At 50.3% G+C, this 16,300-nt stretch overlaps 1 protein-coding gene across 1 annotated transcript; it reads right to left on the reverse strand.

Annotated features, from left to right (window-relative positions):
* Nucleotides 1-2,113: 2,113 nt before the first annotated feature.
* Nucleotides 2,114-13,286, reverse strand: CACNG3 (calcium voltage-gated channel auxiliary subunit gamma 3). Its single transcript, XM_042971193.1, has 4 exons — nucleotides 13,244-13,286; nucleotides 13,091-13,174; nucleotides 8,205-8,345; nucleotides 2,114-2,781 (listed from the first exon to the last, which is right to left on the reverse strand). Exons 1-4 carry the CDS (start codon nucleotides 13,284-13,286, stop codon nucleotides 2,270-2,272), a joined length of 780 nt encoding a protein of 259 aa, XP_042827127.1. The 3' UTR covers nucleotides 2,114-2,269.
* Between the last annotated feature and the right edge of the window lie 3,014 nt (nucleotides 13,287-16,300).

Here is a 16,300-nt window from a genome sequence, read left to right on the forward strand (position 1 = left end):
CCTGCATGTGATGACTCTTAAGGGTTAAATGAAATGAGTTGTTGGGAGTCTGCGTTCTACAAATTCACCACGTGGGTGTGGGCCAGCGCCTCCCTCCCCAGGCCTTCTGTCCCATGGTAAAGTCTGGGCAAGTCATGTAACCTTTCTTGCCTCAGTTTCCTCCTTGGGAAAAATGGGGCTATTACTGGCAGGATTAAATAACGAAGTTCGTGTCTGGTGCTAGATCACAGCCTGGCACGTGACAGCGTTAGGTAAGCGTGAGCTCTTGGGACCATCACTGTGCCCTCTGCGGTGATCGCAGCCCTAGGTGGCAAAGCTCTCCGGAAGTGTGGGCATCTGGCGTGGGCCAAAAGCCCTCTAGGAAGCCAGTGTTGGCAGAGGTGACTTTGACCTCTCTTGCCTTTTGGTACGGAATATTCAAAATATTCAAATGTCCTTCCCCCGTGCCCTCAGGCCCCCTCCCCCCATATAGAACATCTATTTGGCTTCTGTCGTCCTGCAATGATGCTTTTGCTGTATCCCCCTCAACCCCCAAATTCATATGTTGAAGTCCTAGCTCTCCTTGTGATGGTATTTGCAGATGGGGCTCTGGGGAGGTAATTAGGGCTCCATGGGGGGCGGGCTGGGCTGGGAATAGTGGCTACCTAAGAAGAAGAAGGAGAGAGAGAGAGACAGAGACAGAGAGACAGAGCGAGAGAACTGCCACCTCGGAGCTGTGAAGACACAGTGAGAAGGGGCCATTTGCAAGCCAGAAGGAAAGCCCTCCGCTGTGGCTCTTAGGCAACAGACTTGACAAGACAAAGGGCCCACAGTGACACCTGGCTGGATACAAAGAGGCTCTTTAAGCCACAGGCCCTATGCAGCTGACCAATGGGCTACTTGCAACCCACCTAAAGATTACCAAAAAAAAGGGAAAGTTCTATCCGTCCCCCCCCCCCCCCCCCCGACTCTGCCCTGTGACTCTGGCCCGTCACCACCTCCTGGGGCAGGATGGCCTCTCCTGTGCTGTCCTGCCCGCTGCCCCCATTGCGGTGTATTCAATAAACGCTTATCTCTTCTGTTCTGCTTTGGGCGAATCCTCGCCCGGCCCTCGCCACCGGCCTCCACCCAATCGGGACACCCCACACTCACCAAGAACCAAATCTGCCAGCACCCTGATCTTGGACTTCCCAGCCCAGAAGGATGAGCAGCAAATATCTGTTGTTTAAGCCTAACTCCTAAACTATGGAGTTTTGTAAGAGCAGCGCACGTTGACTCAAATAAAGCTCACTCTGCTCAGAATGCATCCAAAAATTAAAAACCTATGTATTGATTATTTACACATGACATTTTGTTTGAGCCTCACAACTCTGTGGAGAACACTCTACCATGTTCCATTGTACAGATGAGGAGACTGAGGCTTCAAGGTCAGGAGCACTCGCCCCCGGGCCTAGAGCTCCTGGGTACCAGAGCCAGCTTGCTTGCCCCCAGCTAGCCTCCAGGGATTCAGGGGAGGGACTCGCCGACTCTGACACTGGTCGGGGGAGCACCTTGCTGGCCTCAAGGGGTGACAGGGTGGTGGGGAGCCTTCCTGGTGGTTAGCGTGTGACGAGCAGAATTCAGCTTCTCACACAGAGGCGAGCCAGTCCCACGGCAGACAGGGAGTTTGTGCAAGAAGTAGCCGGAAGAAACAGAACACGCCCAGCTTGGTTGGTTACAACAAGGCAAAACCTTTAATAACATGAGTGCTTATTACATTAGCTGCTTCAGGGCTCTGACATCTTTGATTTCTGGTCATGTTTTTCTAACACGTAAAGGTGAATGCCTCCCTCAGGGCCACCTGGGCGGGTGGGGTCCTGAGGATTCATGTGAGTGGGCAATGGGGACAACTGCACGCGCCTGGGGAATCGGGGGTCCCCCTCCCCCCCAAGCCACCACCCGTGACTTTGAGTAAAGTCCTCTTCCAAGGAGGGAAGAATGTGGAGGTCCTTCCAGTAAAGAAGGAAGAGAGGAAAACATCTGGCACAGATACACAGAGAGAGAAATGACATCATGGGGTTGGCTTGAAAAGTTGGGGGGGGGGGCCCGGAGGGGGAGGGTTGGGAGTTGGGGGAGGGGGGTAGGACCCGGAGGGCCCGGGGCCAAGTTTGGGAGAGGGCTGAGTCCATTTGGTTTCATTCTTTGTAAAAAGTAATACCATCACGAGGACCATGCCATGCAACCTCCCAGCCACCTCTGTTCGCTGCCCCCGCGGCTGTGCTGGGGCGGAGGCCAGAGGGCAGAGGTCAGTTCAGACGGGCGTAGTGCGCCTGTTGGCCGGATTATTATGCAGCGACTCCTTGAACTCTTTGGGCGTGGAATTGTGGAACTGTAGAAAAGCGTGGTCCCGGTCGGAGTTGAGGAGGGTCCCCATGGTGATCTTTGAGGGGTCCCGGGAGAGGGTGAACATGGAGATGTCAGTGGAAGGGATGGTGTGGAAGCCTTTGCTGATGGGGGACAGGTCTCGGGATCTGGGCTCCGTGGAGCGCGAACTTGAACGCCTCCGGAATCGATACCTGTAGGGCGGAAGGCGCGCAAAGGTGGATTTCTTCAGGAGCTCCGAGTGGGATTTGGCACGTAACTGCTGATGTTTTTCTATATAGATGTGCACAGCGACAACTCCCACGATTTCTGCGATGATGAAAGAGAAGGCCCCGAAATAAAAGGACCAGCCATAGGAGTAGCTTTTTTTGGAGTCACGCTGCCCGGGGTCTCCGGCATTGGCTGATATATAAACTATGATGCCGATGATGTTGCTTAACCCTAAAAGAAGGGAAAAGAGAAACACATCTTTCACACACTTCTGCGGTAACTTTGAGCCTTGAAATATTTATAGAAAGTGTGGAGGTAACAGGGAGACGGGTGAATGGATTTATGGCTGGGAAATCCCACCACGGGGTATGTCTCACGAGGTCCGTCTCTTGGGATGTGAGGAATTCTGCTGCTCGGTCCCCGGTGGCCTGCGTTCAGCTATGGGATGCGCCCTATTTCTGTAGCGAGCGCCGGCGAGCTCCGGAATGCATGCATTCTCCCTTACGAGCCATTCATTCCATCCAAACCTGATCTCTGGCGCTAAGTCATGAGGATGGCAGAATGAAGGAGGTACAGGTACCCGCCTCTGAATTCCTCACCGTGGGTAGGAGAGACTGACATGTAAATGCAATTAGAGCAAAATACAGGGAGGGCTCTATCAGAGACGCATGTAAAATGGTTCGGGAGCAAAGGGAGGCAAGACAGGTGCGCCCCTGGGGTTTGAAAACAAGGTGACATTGAATGGGGTTGAGCCAGGAGCCGAAAGGCTACTGACTACATTATGTGACAGAAGAAATCAAGAGTGACCTGCTAGGGTGTTAGCTTGGATGATGAGGTGACATCCTGAGCTAAAATGAGAGGCAGCAAAGAGAACAGGTTTAGAGAAGAGGAAGGATTGGAATGCACTGAGGTGGACGTGTTTATCGAGAGTCTAAATGCAGCTCTCCGGTGGACACAGATGGGTCTACACCTGTAGTTGGGGGACCCAACGAGTCCAAGGGGAAGGGACAGTAGCTTACTAAGTCTTTTTTATCTGCACCGGAGAAGGTAATGCTTTCAGTTAGCTGTCGGTTGAGCGTCAGGAATTGGGGAGCGCGAAGCCGATGTCCCCAGTAGGCATGGCCTGCAGACTTAGTGTCCCTAAGTGCCATCGGAGTAGCCCTGGAAATAGTCACTTAGAGATGAGCTGATTCTCTAGGGAGTGGTAAGAAGAAACAATAGAACCTGAGGACCCAGGGGCTGTGATGATCTCTGACCACCTTCCTCACATTATTGTTCCAAAGGTTGAGTCTCTCTTTTTGTCTCTTCCGGGGCGTGATACCAACATTGACTCGGGGGAGTTGGTATATCGGCTGGCATCTCCTTGCCTCCAATTTTAGGGCGGGGCTAAATGGAGGCCCTCGTTACAGTTCCTAGCACAGCTGGTGAGTAACCAGATCCAGCGGCCTCCTGTGCTCCCTTTCTGGTCCTTGGCTGCTCCGTACTCTTCTTGTGGATCCCCAAGGTCTCCCCAGTGGTCCATCAACTAAAGGGTTAAAGCTGGGCACGGCAGGGGCCACGAGACTCTGCTCCAGTGCTGTTCTGACCTGCTGGTGCACGTGCCTTGAGGGGAGTTAATATTGGATTCTGATCTCTGGCCATTCATTCTCCATCTAGGACTTGCTTCAGGAAGGCGGGCTGGGGGGTCTGCTTCTGCCCCGTCTCCTCTTGCAGGCATGATCCTACGCAGGCATCCAGCAGGTAGGCAGCGAGTTCTAATCACTGAGCTATTTCTAAACATGGGCGTTGACACAGACAGCCCCGTGTCAGGCTGCAGGAAACCACAGGATGAAAAACTCCTTCTCTTTCTGGAGTGTCAATTCGGCTTGAAGATTAGTGGGGAAGACACATTCTTTTATATTAAAATGAACATGGATATAATAAGGAGGAGAGAGCAGAATTCACATGAATTTTTAAGTGTAAATGGGAGCCAGACTTCAAAGACATTTCAGCTCACTCAAGGCGCTTCTAGTGATGCCCCCCGAGTCCCCAGGGCCATGTTTTCTTTCTCCTCTGCTAGCAGGGAAATTCTGGTGGCAAAGTTTGGGAGGCCCCTCAAGGAGGCCTTTTTTGGGGGAGGGGGAGGGGGAGAAGTTCAAAGAAAGACTTGGATGTCAGACCAGGTTAAAGGAGGCAGGAAGCCAAGTGACTTGCCATTAACTTATAGGGCTCTTACCATGTGCCAGGCACTGTACAAAGTCTTAACATGCATCATCTCAGTTATTACAACCGACCCGCTCCTCCCTTGGGGAGTCTGGGTGGCACAGTTGGTTAAGCATCTGACTCTTGGTCTCAGCTTGGGTCATGATCTCACAGTTTGTGAGTTTGAGCCCCACATCAGGCTCTGAGCTGATGGCACAGAGCCTGCTTGGGATTCTGTCTCTCCTTCTCTGTGCCCCTCCCCGATTTGTGTGCACGCGTACTCTCTCTCTCTCTCTCTCAAAATAAATAAATAAACTTAAAAAATTAAAAAAAAAACTAATCCTCTCTTAAAGTTTATTTCTTTATTTTTTGGTAATCTCTACATCCAACGTGGGGTTAGAGCTCACGACCCTGAGATCAAGAGTTGCACACTCTCCCAGCTAAGCCAGCCAGGTGCCTCTAACCCTCTTTTACAGAAGAGGAAACTGAGGCACAGAGAAGCTATGTAACTTTCCACGCTGACAGTGCTAGGAAATAGTAGAGGTGGGATTTGAACCCAGGACTGTGTTTTGGCCACAGTGCACTTAGATTTCAGTAACAAATTTTAGGAAGAACAAGATGTAGGTGGGCAATCACTTTCTCCCAACCACTAGACTGTCAACATCTTGAGGGCAGACCTAGGCTGGCTTTGTTCATGGCTTTGGCCCCATCTCCTAGCCCAGAGCCTGGCCATAGCCAAGAGTGTTTCCTGAATGACTAAGCACATTAAGGTGCCCGAGAATTAACAGGTGCAATGGATATACCAGCAGCTCCTATGTAGTAAGTGGTTACTGTGTACTAGGTGCTATCCTAGGCATCTTACAAATACAAACTCATTTGAGCCTCTTAACAGCCTCAAGAAGTAGGGCCATCGTTACCCCCACTTTTCAGATAAGGAAACTAAGTCACAGAGAGGTGAAGGGACTTGCCCAAGGTTACACAGCTGGGAAGTAGTAGAGCCAAGATTTGCACCCTGCAGCCCGGCTTCAGAGGCCATGCTCCTCAGTATTATGCACAGTGCCTGTCCCGTAGTAGGTGCTCAATAAAAGGTTGTTGACTGCTTGCCTGAAACCTCAGATCCTAAGAAGAGCTGAGCAAAAAAGAGCCTTAGAGAGTGCCGAATCCTCTGACACTTTCATTTTATAGGTGGGAAAATGGAGGCATTTCAGCATTCCTTTGGGAGATGGGGGTGTCTAGGAATAGACCCCAAGCTTCTGGCTTCTCCTCAGGGCTTTCACCGCTGCCCCTCATGTTTCCCAGTCCCCATGTGTCCGATCCACCTGCCATCTTTCACAATACCCTTTGTGAGAAAGAAGTTGCTGGTGACACACTCTTCCCTGACAATCCCCTTGGGGGACAAAATAATGATCCTTCTCCCACACGGGAAACCCGAATGTCAGCACAATGCATTATGCACTGGGTCAGTCAGAGCCCAGCGGGTCTGGACAGGCCGCGGATGACTAGAAAGTGCCTCAAAGCCACACAAATTCCCGAGTTTGCCAGTTGCTACCGTCAGTCCACACAGAGCGTGGTCAGGGGCCGTGACCACCTTTGGGCTGACCACATCCCCATAGCAAGATGGCGGCTTTCTCTCTGGTCTGTTGCTGGATTTGGTGTGGTTCAACTTCCCCGTTTTCCTGTTTCCCAGGGCAAACAGTGGGGGAAGAATGGGGGCAAGGTCTAGGAGGGGGGCAGGGCGCTGGGTTTTAGACTTTGGAGCCATGTCGTTGCTGCTTTTCCAATACTAGAAAATAATATCGGGGGGCACCTGGCTGGCTCAGTCGGAAGAGCATGTGACTCTCGATCTCGGGGCTGTGAGTTCGAGCCCCACGTTATGTGTAGTGATGACTAAAAAAAAATAAATAAATAAACTTAAAAAAGAAAATAAAATAATATTGTGCTTTTTATGGTCAGCCTCTTTCCAACAACACTGAGACGTGGATACTATTATTATTTCCCATTTTACAGTCGAAGAAACCAGGGTATGGGGAGTCGGGGAGGTTCCCGAGGCTCACCCAGGTAGAGCCAGAATTAACACCTAGAAGGAAAGCCCCCCCTTTACACATCATTTCTTCTTCTACTGTTCCCACCCTGCTAAATGGTCTGCCATCACTGGGCCGAGTTGGAAGGCCACCACCAGAGTTGAGTCCCCTTCCCCCACCCACCTTGTTCTATGCTTCTCTAAAGCATTCGTCCTGAGGGCACTGGATGAGGGGTGGGGTGGGAAGAGAAGGAAGGGGGGATGGACACGCAGGGGTAAGGGAGGAAATGAGGCGGGTGGAGGAGGGATGGAAATGGGGGGAGGAGAGAGAAGGCAGAGCATAGGGCCCCTTCCCCAACTGACTCATCCTTCTCGCCACCTTCTGGACAGGCCAGGTATTGGTTATGAGCTCTTCCCAGAGGGCATCCGGAGCTGCCGGCTTTCTACCTGGTTCCCGGAGACGCTTTGAACAATATGAGGATTTGAGCCCTTGGAAAGCCGTGACACGTCTCAAAGGGCCAGAGACATATGCAGACGTGCCCAAGTGAACAGAAAGGCGGACCCCGTCAAAGCACACTGAACCGGTCCTTCAGGTCACACATTACACGCACCACACCTGCCCCCCGCCCTACGCACAAGCATGACCCTTGAACAACACAGGAGTTAGGGGTGCTGACCCCCCGCACAGTCAAAAATCCGTGTTTTACTTTTGGTTTTCCCAAAACTTAACTACTAATTGCCTACTGCTGACGGGAAGCCTTACTGAGAACACGGTCAACAAACTCGTATTTTGTTTGTTCTATGTATTCTATACTGTATTCTTACAATGAAGTAAGCTAGGGAAAAGAAAATGCCATTAAAAAAATCATAGGGAAGACAAAAATACATTTCCACTGCTATATGCATTTACTGAAAATCCGTTCCTCAGTGGACCCGCACAGTTCAAACCCATGTCGTTCAAGGGTCACCGTACATATGCTGTCTCACTAGTCAGCCCCTGTCCCCCTCTGGGCTGATCCTGCCACCCTAGTCTCCTGCCTTCCTATGATGCCACCCTCGCGTATCAGCATCTTTGGTTCTAAGTAAAGTCTGTGGCTCTTCATTCTTTTTTTTTTTAATTTTGTTTCAGAGAGAGAGAGAGAGACAGGGAGAGCAGAGGAGAGGGGCAGAGGGAGGGAGAGAGAGAATCCCAAGCAGGTTCCACGCCCAGAGCAGAGCCTGGCAGAGCGGGGCTCCATCCCACGACCCTGGGATCATGACCTGAGCAGAAGTCAAACTCGGAGGCTCAACTGACTGAGCCACCCGGGAGCCCCTGGCTTTTCATTGTTCACACGACCGGAGTATTTTCTCGCTCTTGCCCTGGATGGAACCCTGAAGAGCACTGCTCTGTCCTCGTGGGCCTGGCTGGGGGTTGGTGCCTGTGAGGACCTCGGGGCCGGGGCCGGAAGCTCACCTGCAGAGACGAAAAAGATGCCCGCACTGAGGATGACATTGTGTCTGCTTCGGTGGAATTCGCTGGCCGCCACGCAGAGCCCGCCAAAGAAGAGCAGCGTGACGCTGAGGATGGGGAAGACACTGGAGGCCCTCACAGCTCCTGCGGAGAGAAGGGGAGAGGGTTCCACCTGCGTCCCCGCCAGCCCCGGGATCCACCCATCCCAGGCACAGGCGTCCCAGGGGAAAATAGCGCCTGCGCAGGAGGACAGAGCCTGCATCTAACACGGGCGTGAGACCAGTACGGCCGCTCAGGGCTCTGTGCTCGGTGCTAACGCTCTCCAGTCGCCGTCCTGAAATTCTTAATCAGTCTGTCTTTGAATTGCGTTTTAGAAGTGAAGCCTGATGGGCCCACGGACATTGCACTAGGGGACTCGGAGCCTTGACTTGTGTCATCGTCTCTGTCTCCCCACACCCCCTTCTCCTTGGGATGGGGCCTTAGCTGTCCATTCTCCTGCCCCAACCAGTGATCACTGGCACCCTTCGTTCCTGGTGGGGGCTGGGCATGGATGGAGGAAGGATCAGGGTTCGGTGCGAGCCCCAGGCACCTGCAAAGCTATGCATTCACCCCTCAGAGTGTCTCCATGCCCCTCGGGGTAGTGTGACATTAGGTAGGCAAATAAAAGACACTGTGACAGATCAAGAGAGAGAGAGAACAGAAAAGAAGAAAAAGCTTTTTTGCCTGTGTTTTGAAGGAGGAGCTGGGATCTTCCTTCACCCTGGACCCTGCCAATTCTGTAGCCAGCCCTGCACCCAGAGTCTCTCCCGTCGGCTCACACGCTGTTGGCCAAAATGCAGAGCCTTTCCCCACTGCACACCTATCTTTGCCTATTCCTTGGTCTGGCAATATTCTCTTGATACCCACTTAGTCACTGAATGAACAAAGGAGTTTACTTATCCATGCAACAATGTTACTGTGTACCTACTGGATGCCAGGCGCTGTGCTGGGCCCTCAGGTACCACCAGGGGACATGTGCGGCCACCCCCAGGGCACAGGAGCTGCCCTTCAAAGTAGGGGCTGGCTGAGGGGCTGGAGCAGCTCCTGGAGGCCCCTGTGTTAACTCTTTAGTTGCTGGATCATGGAGAGGCCCTAAGGGAGGCCCCTTAGGCCTGGGGGAGGGGTCCTATGGTAGGGGTTCCAATATTTACCCAGTCAGTATAAGGGTATTTCCTGGTCTGTCCAGACCAGAATATACCAGTTGAATAAATTCCATGTTCACGGTGTACAAAAGAGTTAGGGTCCCAGGTCTCATGGGGCTTACAAGCCAGTTGAGTTGACAGTCAGACATGGCTATGTCATTTGCAGGCCCCAGTGCAAAATGAAAATGCAAGGTCTCTTGTTCCAACATTAAGCATTTCAAGATGGCGACTGGAGAGAATTGAACACCATGAGGCTCTTGGAAGGGCCGGGGATGGTGAGAAGTTGGAGGATTTAGGGTATATTTCTTTTGATCGATCGATTGATTGATTGATTTAGAGCAGGGGAGGGGCAGACAGAGAAGGAGAGAGAAAGAATCCCAAGGAGGCTCTAAGCTGTCCGCGTGAAGCCCCATGTGGAGCTTGAACTTACAAACCCCGAGATCATGACCTGAGCCAAAACCAAGAGTCAGGTGCTAACCGACCGAGCCACCCAGGTGCCCCAGGATATGATCCTAAGGTGAAGCCACCAGAACTGGCAGTGCGTGGTGGGAGACACAGGAGTTGAAAACCGTGCCCATATCTGGTGCCATGCTGCTGAGCTCAGGGTGGTGCCCAAAATGCCTAGGGCATGTGCAGGTGCAGCAGTGGGGGGGGGGGGGCGGGTCACGGCAGGAAGGGTGTGAGTTCATTTTTGGCCTCGGGAAGTTCAAAGCTGAAGGTTCAAGGCTTTCAAGCCCCCCATTCATGGTGACCCTACCCCTGCTGTTTCTCTTTGCTACTGCACAGAGGTGCTTATGTGCCAACTGCCAAATTCTTTCTACAACTTGATGTCATGTCACAAAAGTTTTCTGAAAGTCTGGTAGCTGATTTAGCCAAGTGGGTTGCCTGGGAAGGGCACTGGAGTAGAAGTGGGGTGAGGGTGTGAGGGCACACAAGGGTGAGGTTCTCTTAATGAGAAGAAAATGAAAGAGTGTTTGCTTTTGCTTAAAGACAGCCACCCAAATACCCAGCACTGGAGTCTGGGCAGACCCGGGGCCCCATAACAGCGCCCCTCCCAACACTCTGCTTCCATGGTGAGGTTTTGGGAGAGGCTGGATTCCCTGCTTCCTTTAGCCCCCAGTCGAGGGGTACCCTGGGGAGGGGGGCTCTGGCGTCCCGGGTGGGCACATGAGCCTGGCTGCAGGCACAGCTCATTTATAACTTCTCAATATTGACGCGTATGACTTATGGGCTTCCATTTGGACCCTCAGCCTGGGACCCCACAAATATCAGGGGTTGATCTGCCTCCAATGGCTTCAAGGGAAACTTGTGAACAAACCTTTAAAGTGTTCGTTCGCATTGTGTATTGGCAGGAATTGTGCAAATATTCAATGTGATGAGTTTAATTGATTGAAAGAGCCTTTAAATTTAAAAAAAAATTTCAAAGCATGATTAAATTATGATCATGCACAAAGGAAACAATCTGAACGTTTGACGCTATTGAATCGTGTTGCTTATAAAAGTGCAACTTTGCAAGGTGGCTGCAGTAAGGACGTGGCAACCAGCTGGTGGCCAGACTCACTCTTTACCCACAAACGAGATACAGGGCTGCAGGTGTCTGCCTCAGGACGTCGCCTCTGTGACTTACTCTACGTTCATATTAGCCCTATGGACACGAGGGGGCTTCAAACAAAAACGTTTTACTGTCTTCCTCCCCTACTTACTTCTTTCCTCTACTGTTCTTCCTCCCCAAACTATCTAGGGGTAAGTTGAGGTTGGAGACCCCTGCAGGAGCGTGCCCCTGGCTCCGTGTGGTGGGGTCGGGGATTCCAAAATTCCCAGCGGGACATTCGTGTACTCAGAAAGGCCTCTCCTTAACCTCAGCCTGATTCTCTGGCCAGTGAAGTGTGGGTGGACCGTGGGATGGGGGCAAGGACCCTCACCTTCTTAGGGGGAGCAAAATACTCTGTTGGAAAAGCAATCCACCTCTGGGAAGAACTTAAATCAGTTCTGCAAGTTGTGAAATAGAAGTTATAGCTGTGTTTCACCTCCAGCAGGGCAAACATCACCATGTTGCATTAAAGCAGGAAAGAAAAACAAAGAAAAACCATGGGTACTCAGTAGAATCCCCCTGGAGATGACACTAAGGTCATTCTTCTGAGGAGGTCCATGTACAAAGCAACGTCTCTACGTGTGGCCTGTAGTCCCCATACCAAATTTTTCTGCTGCTGGTACAAATTCCCGTAGGCATTTGGATGAATCCTACTAGATGCATAAGGACCGCAAACAGAGAAATGGTATGTTTACATTTTAAAAATCATCTTAAAAACAACTATTTCTTAATCGACCCTACTACCCCTTACATTGTAATGTGGTTCAAGGCTCATATAGAGACTTACAGTCCGTCTGCAGACTAACAGGTGTGAGTAGGGCTAAAAGTGGTTGTAATTGAAACACCATTCTTCTTGAGTTACGAGTTACAAACATACTCTGAATAGGACAATTTATTGAAGTTTTTATTATTTTATTTTATTTTATTTTTAAAGTTTATTTTTGCGCGCGCGCGAGAGAGAAAGCAGGGGAGAGAAAGAGAGAGACAGAGAGGGGGACAGAAAACCTGAAGCAGGCTCTGTGTGGACAGTGGAGAGCCCTACTCAGGGGTCGAACTCACGAACCTCGAGATCAGGCCCTGATCCCAAGTTGGACACTTAACCGACTGACCCATCTAGGTGCCCCTCTTGAAGTTTTTATTTGTAATAGCCATAAAAAAAACACCCCTTACTTTTAACATTCCCTAACAGTAAATTTAGTCAATGTCTTTGAAATTCCCTTTTGCGTGAACTTGACACACATTTTGTTGAAGAAGTTACATTTAGATTATGTTAAGCCCCAGTTCTCTCTGTGCCTAGATCAATGTCAGGCCCCTATTTGCAGTTGGACTTTGCTATGCTTGTCTTGTGCAACAGAAAAGAGAGAGCCCACATTGCTTCATCATTCCAAGTTGAGCCCTGGGCTGAGGGTAACGTGTGTGAGCTCAGTTAAATTTCTTGAGTCTGTCATGTAGATGACATTATCATCTCCATATCCGACTAGATAAAGACGGCTGAGAGATGGAAAGGTTAAGCAATTTGACCCAGGTTTAATCCAGCCAGTAGGGAGTCAGACAAGGGTAAAAGCCCAGGCCAACCAGAACCCAGAAACCTCACACCAAGCCATCATCTCTTCTGCCCCTCACGTGCTGCCTTTGTGACAGTCCGCGTCAGATCCAGGTTACTGATCTCGGGACAACCCCAGCCCAGATGCTGGCCCTGCCCCAATAGGATGGAAACTGCAGAGAGGGGAACTTGGATTTACATCTATTCTCCCAGGGCTTGCCCCTTAGGACCGTGCCCATTAACACCTCAACTCAACTCTCTCAGGAAGGCGAAAACTTGTGTTCTAGTTGGAGAAAATTCCTTAGTTTCCTCCTAAGCAGACTAAAAAGAACCTTTCAGTTTTGACTCACCTACTTTTCCCCTTTCTGTTTCTGGTTTATTGACATTAAAGAGACTTAGATATCAGAATCGCTTGAATGTCTCTGTCTAGTAGCAAAGGTCCCAGAAGCTCCTTTGGAGTATCCGTTTCCAGGGGTGAGCATTGAGGAGCCTCAGGGGCAGCCAGGTGACTGCAGGGCCACCCTCCCCTCCCTGGCCCCCCACCCTGGGGGAGACCCCAGAAGTGGAAACTTACGCAGGAGGTACTCTGCTGTGTCTTGTTCATAGTCTGCGTCTTCAGGGAAGTGATCGATTTTCTTGCACACTCCTCGGAAAGCCCCTGTGGAAACAAATGTGGGCCTGAGCTGGGGGAGGAGCCAGAGCCCCTGGGGTGAGCCTGGGTCCTCACCCCTACGGTGAAGATCCTTCCATGGTTGTTGCTGGCTGTGCATGTTGTTGGCCCGTCAGCATCTGTCTGGGACACAAAAGAGAGACAAGTAGAGGAGGAAAAAAAAAAAAGAAGCAGAAGACTTAAATTTTTTGCCTCCTACATTTTTTGCATGATGTTGAGATCTATTGGGAAGGGTAAATAGCTATAAAACATAATCATTCATTATGAGGACTGCTTTATCTATCCTCCCCCCCCCCCCCACACAATTGGTGAGGAAAAAAAGAAGGAAATGGAGTTTGTGTGTGTTAATTTTCCGTTTTATCGATGAGGAAACGGGCCTAAGAATTTTGCTTGAGCTCACATGGTAAATAGGGGAGCCAGCATCCCAATCATGATCTGCTGACTCCCAGGTGTCTATCCTGGGCATAGCTTCAGGAATAGCACACTGCCCCTGATCCTGCTCATATCTGACATGGGACTATCCCCTCACTCCTTCTCCTACCCTGGGTCATAGTCTGCTGTGCTTGGCCGTGTGGCCCACGCCTTCAGGAGACACAGAATGTACAGGTTTCTTGCAGAAACTGTCAGCATTTGCTTCCTTTTTTCTCTTCAAGATCAGTTTATAAAAAATGTTTATTTGAGACAGAAAGAGAGTGGGGGAGGAGCAAAAGAGAGAGAGAGAGAGAGAGAGAGAGAGAGAGACAGAGACAGAGACAGAGAGACAGAGAGACAGAGAATCCCAAGCAGGCTCTGTGCTGTCAGTGCAGAGCCCGACCTCACGAACCCCTGAGATCACGACCTGAGCAGAAATCAAGAGTTGAACGCTTAACGGTGCCACCCAGGTGCCCCTAATATCAGTTTGACTTAAATCATTTTGGGTATTTGATAGTCATTGTGGGTGTTTGTTAACTAGGCAATTAACCCATCTCTGGGGCAGCTAATGGCTGTGCCACTTCTTATAAATGACAGCAATTTCTGAACTCCTCACCTTAACCCAGCAGGACATTATGCAACATTGTTCTCATCCCAGCCTGAGAAGGTGGTGTGGAGGGGAGGGGGAGTGTGACGTCACGGAGAGTAGACAAGGTTTTGGATCACACACATCTGGCCTTATACTGCAGCACAGTTACTATAAGGATTAAATAAAGTATGTGAAGTGGAGATAATTTTTGCAAAACTCCAGGCGTGCCATCGTAACAGCTAGTGCTTATGCAAGGCTTCCAGTGGACCAAGCACGGAGCTGAAACCTGACATCCCTTCTCTCAGTGACTCTTGTCCACCTCCCTGGGAGGTAGGGGCTATTAATCCTGACATTTGATGATGAGGCAACCCAGATCACAGAGGAGACTGAGGTGTCACAGCTGGAGAGGAGAAGAGTCGATATTGGAATCTAAGCTTCAAAGCCTGTGGTTTTCACCATTAGACTATGCAAGGTAGCCATTATTATTATGTCGATTATTATCTCGTAATAATGAGCGTCATGCACTTAACCCCTGTTACAAGTAGGCTCCGAGCCAGAGGCATTTCCCAACAAATGTGATGCGATATGCAGAACATCTCCTTGGTTCTGATTCTCTGCTCACCACGCAAAGGGTGGACACAGAACCAAGGAGAGGGTCCTGGAGAGAAGACTTGCAGATTAAAGGAAATTCTTGGAAGAAACACAAAGTCATAGCTTCTTCCCTGATATTGAAAGAAAAACCCTTCATTTTTTTTTCTTGTTCAGACTGTGTAAAAATTTTTGAAAATTTATTTGACAGAGAGAGAGAGAGAGAGAGAGTGAATGGGGGAGAAGAGCAGAGAGAGGGAGAGAGAGAGGATCTTAAGCAGGCTCCACGGTCAGCGCAGAGCCTGACATGGGGCTCGATCTCAGGACCACGAGATCATGACCTGAGCCGAAATCAAGAGTTGCATGGTTAACCGAATGAGCCACCCAGGCGCTCCTTTTTTTTTTGGTTTAGATGTTAGAGTTCCATTCGCATATTCCTGTTAGTTTGTAAACCCCATTCCCTTCCAGCTCGTTGAATAATAAGTCATAGGAAGTCACACGCTGAGCCCATGTCATGTACTGGGTGCTAACCTCACTCCTTTACATGTTTTATCCTTGTTAGCTCTCAAAACTGCCTTACGAAGTACCTGGCATTTTGACCCCCTTTTACAGGTGAGAAAACAAAGGCTTAGGAAAGTGAATGATTTCGTCAAGGCACACGGCCATAAATGGCATTCTCATAAGCGGCATGCTTGAATGAAGTCTGCCTGACTCCAAATTTAAAAATTTTTTAATGTTTATTTATTTTTGAGAGAGAGAGACAGAGAGAGAATGAGTGGGGAGGAGCAGAGAGAGGGAGACACAGAATATGAAGCAGGTTCCAGGCTCTGAGCTGTCAGCACAGAGCCTGATGCGGGGCTCGAACTCACGAATGGTGAGATCGTGACCTGAGCTGAAACCAGGAGTCGGCCGCTCAACCAACGGAGCCCCCCCAGGTGCCCCTCCAAAGCCAGGGTCTTAACCACTGTTGTGAATTGCTCTCTCTTCCACACATTGAGAGTTGCCGGCAACATCCTGGGCCAGGTGGCTTTATGATAATTTCGTGGTCTATCCATAGCCACCAATTGTGGAAATGAATCGGACCAGTGAGTGATTTTTTCCATCAACCATGTTTTTTTGCCCCATAATCTACGCTGGGGACCACCGAGCAAGGCAAAGGTGGTGGTTGTAGGACCGCCTACTGTTAGCTGTTTGACAGGCACCCCAAAGGCTTTGATAGGAAGAAAAGTTGGGGATGAGAACGAAATGTGAACGTTACTGAGACAGACCAGTCGGATCCACGTGGGAATAAAGAGCTCCGCGCATGTCTGCACCTGCCTGCGAACCGGGCCTTACCCGAGGTGGTTCACACCTGGAAACTAGAGCTTAGAGCCAGCAAACACCGGAAGCTCCCGGAGAAACAGTCCCCGGTATTTAGGGTCTCAAGCCACCCACCACCTGTTCTTGCACAGCCCATGAGCTAAGAATGGTTTTTGCATATTCAGATGGCTGGAAAAAAAAAACCCGAAGAATATTGTTTCATGACA

The sequence above is a fragment of the Panthera tigris genome, chromosome E3, assembly GCF_018350195.1.
Source record: "Panthera tigris isolate Pti1 chromosome E3, P.tigris_Pti1_mat1.1, whole genome shotgun sequence".
In the NCBI taxonomy this organism is placed as follows: domain Eukaryota; kingdom Metazoa; phylum Chordata; class Mammalia; order Carnivora; family Felidae; genus Panthera; species Panthera tigris.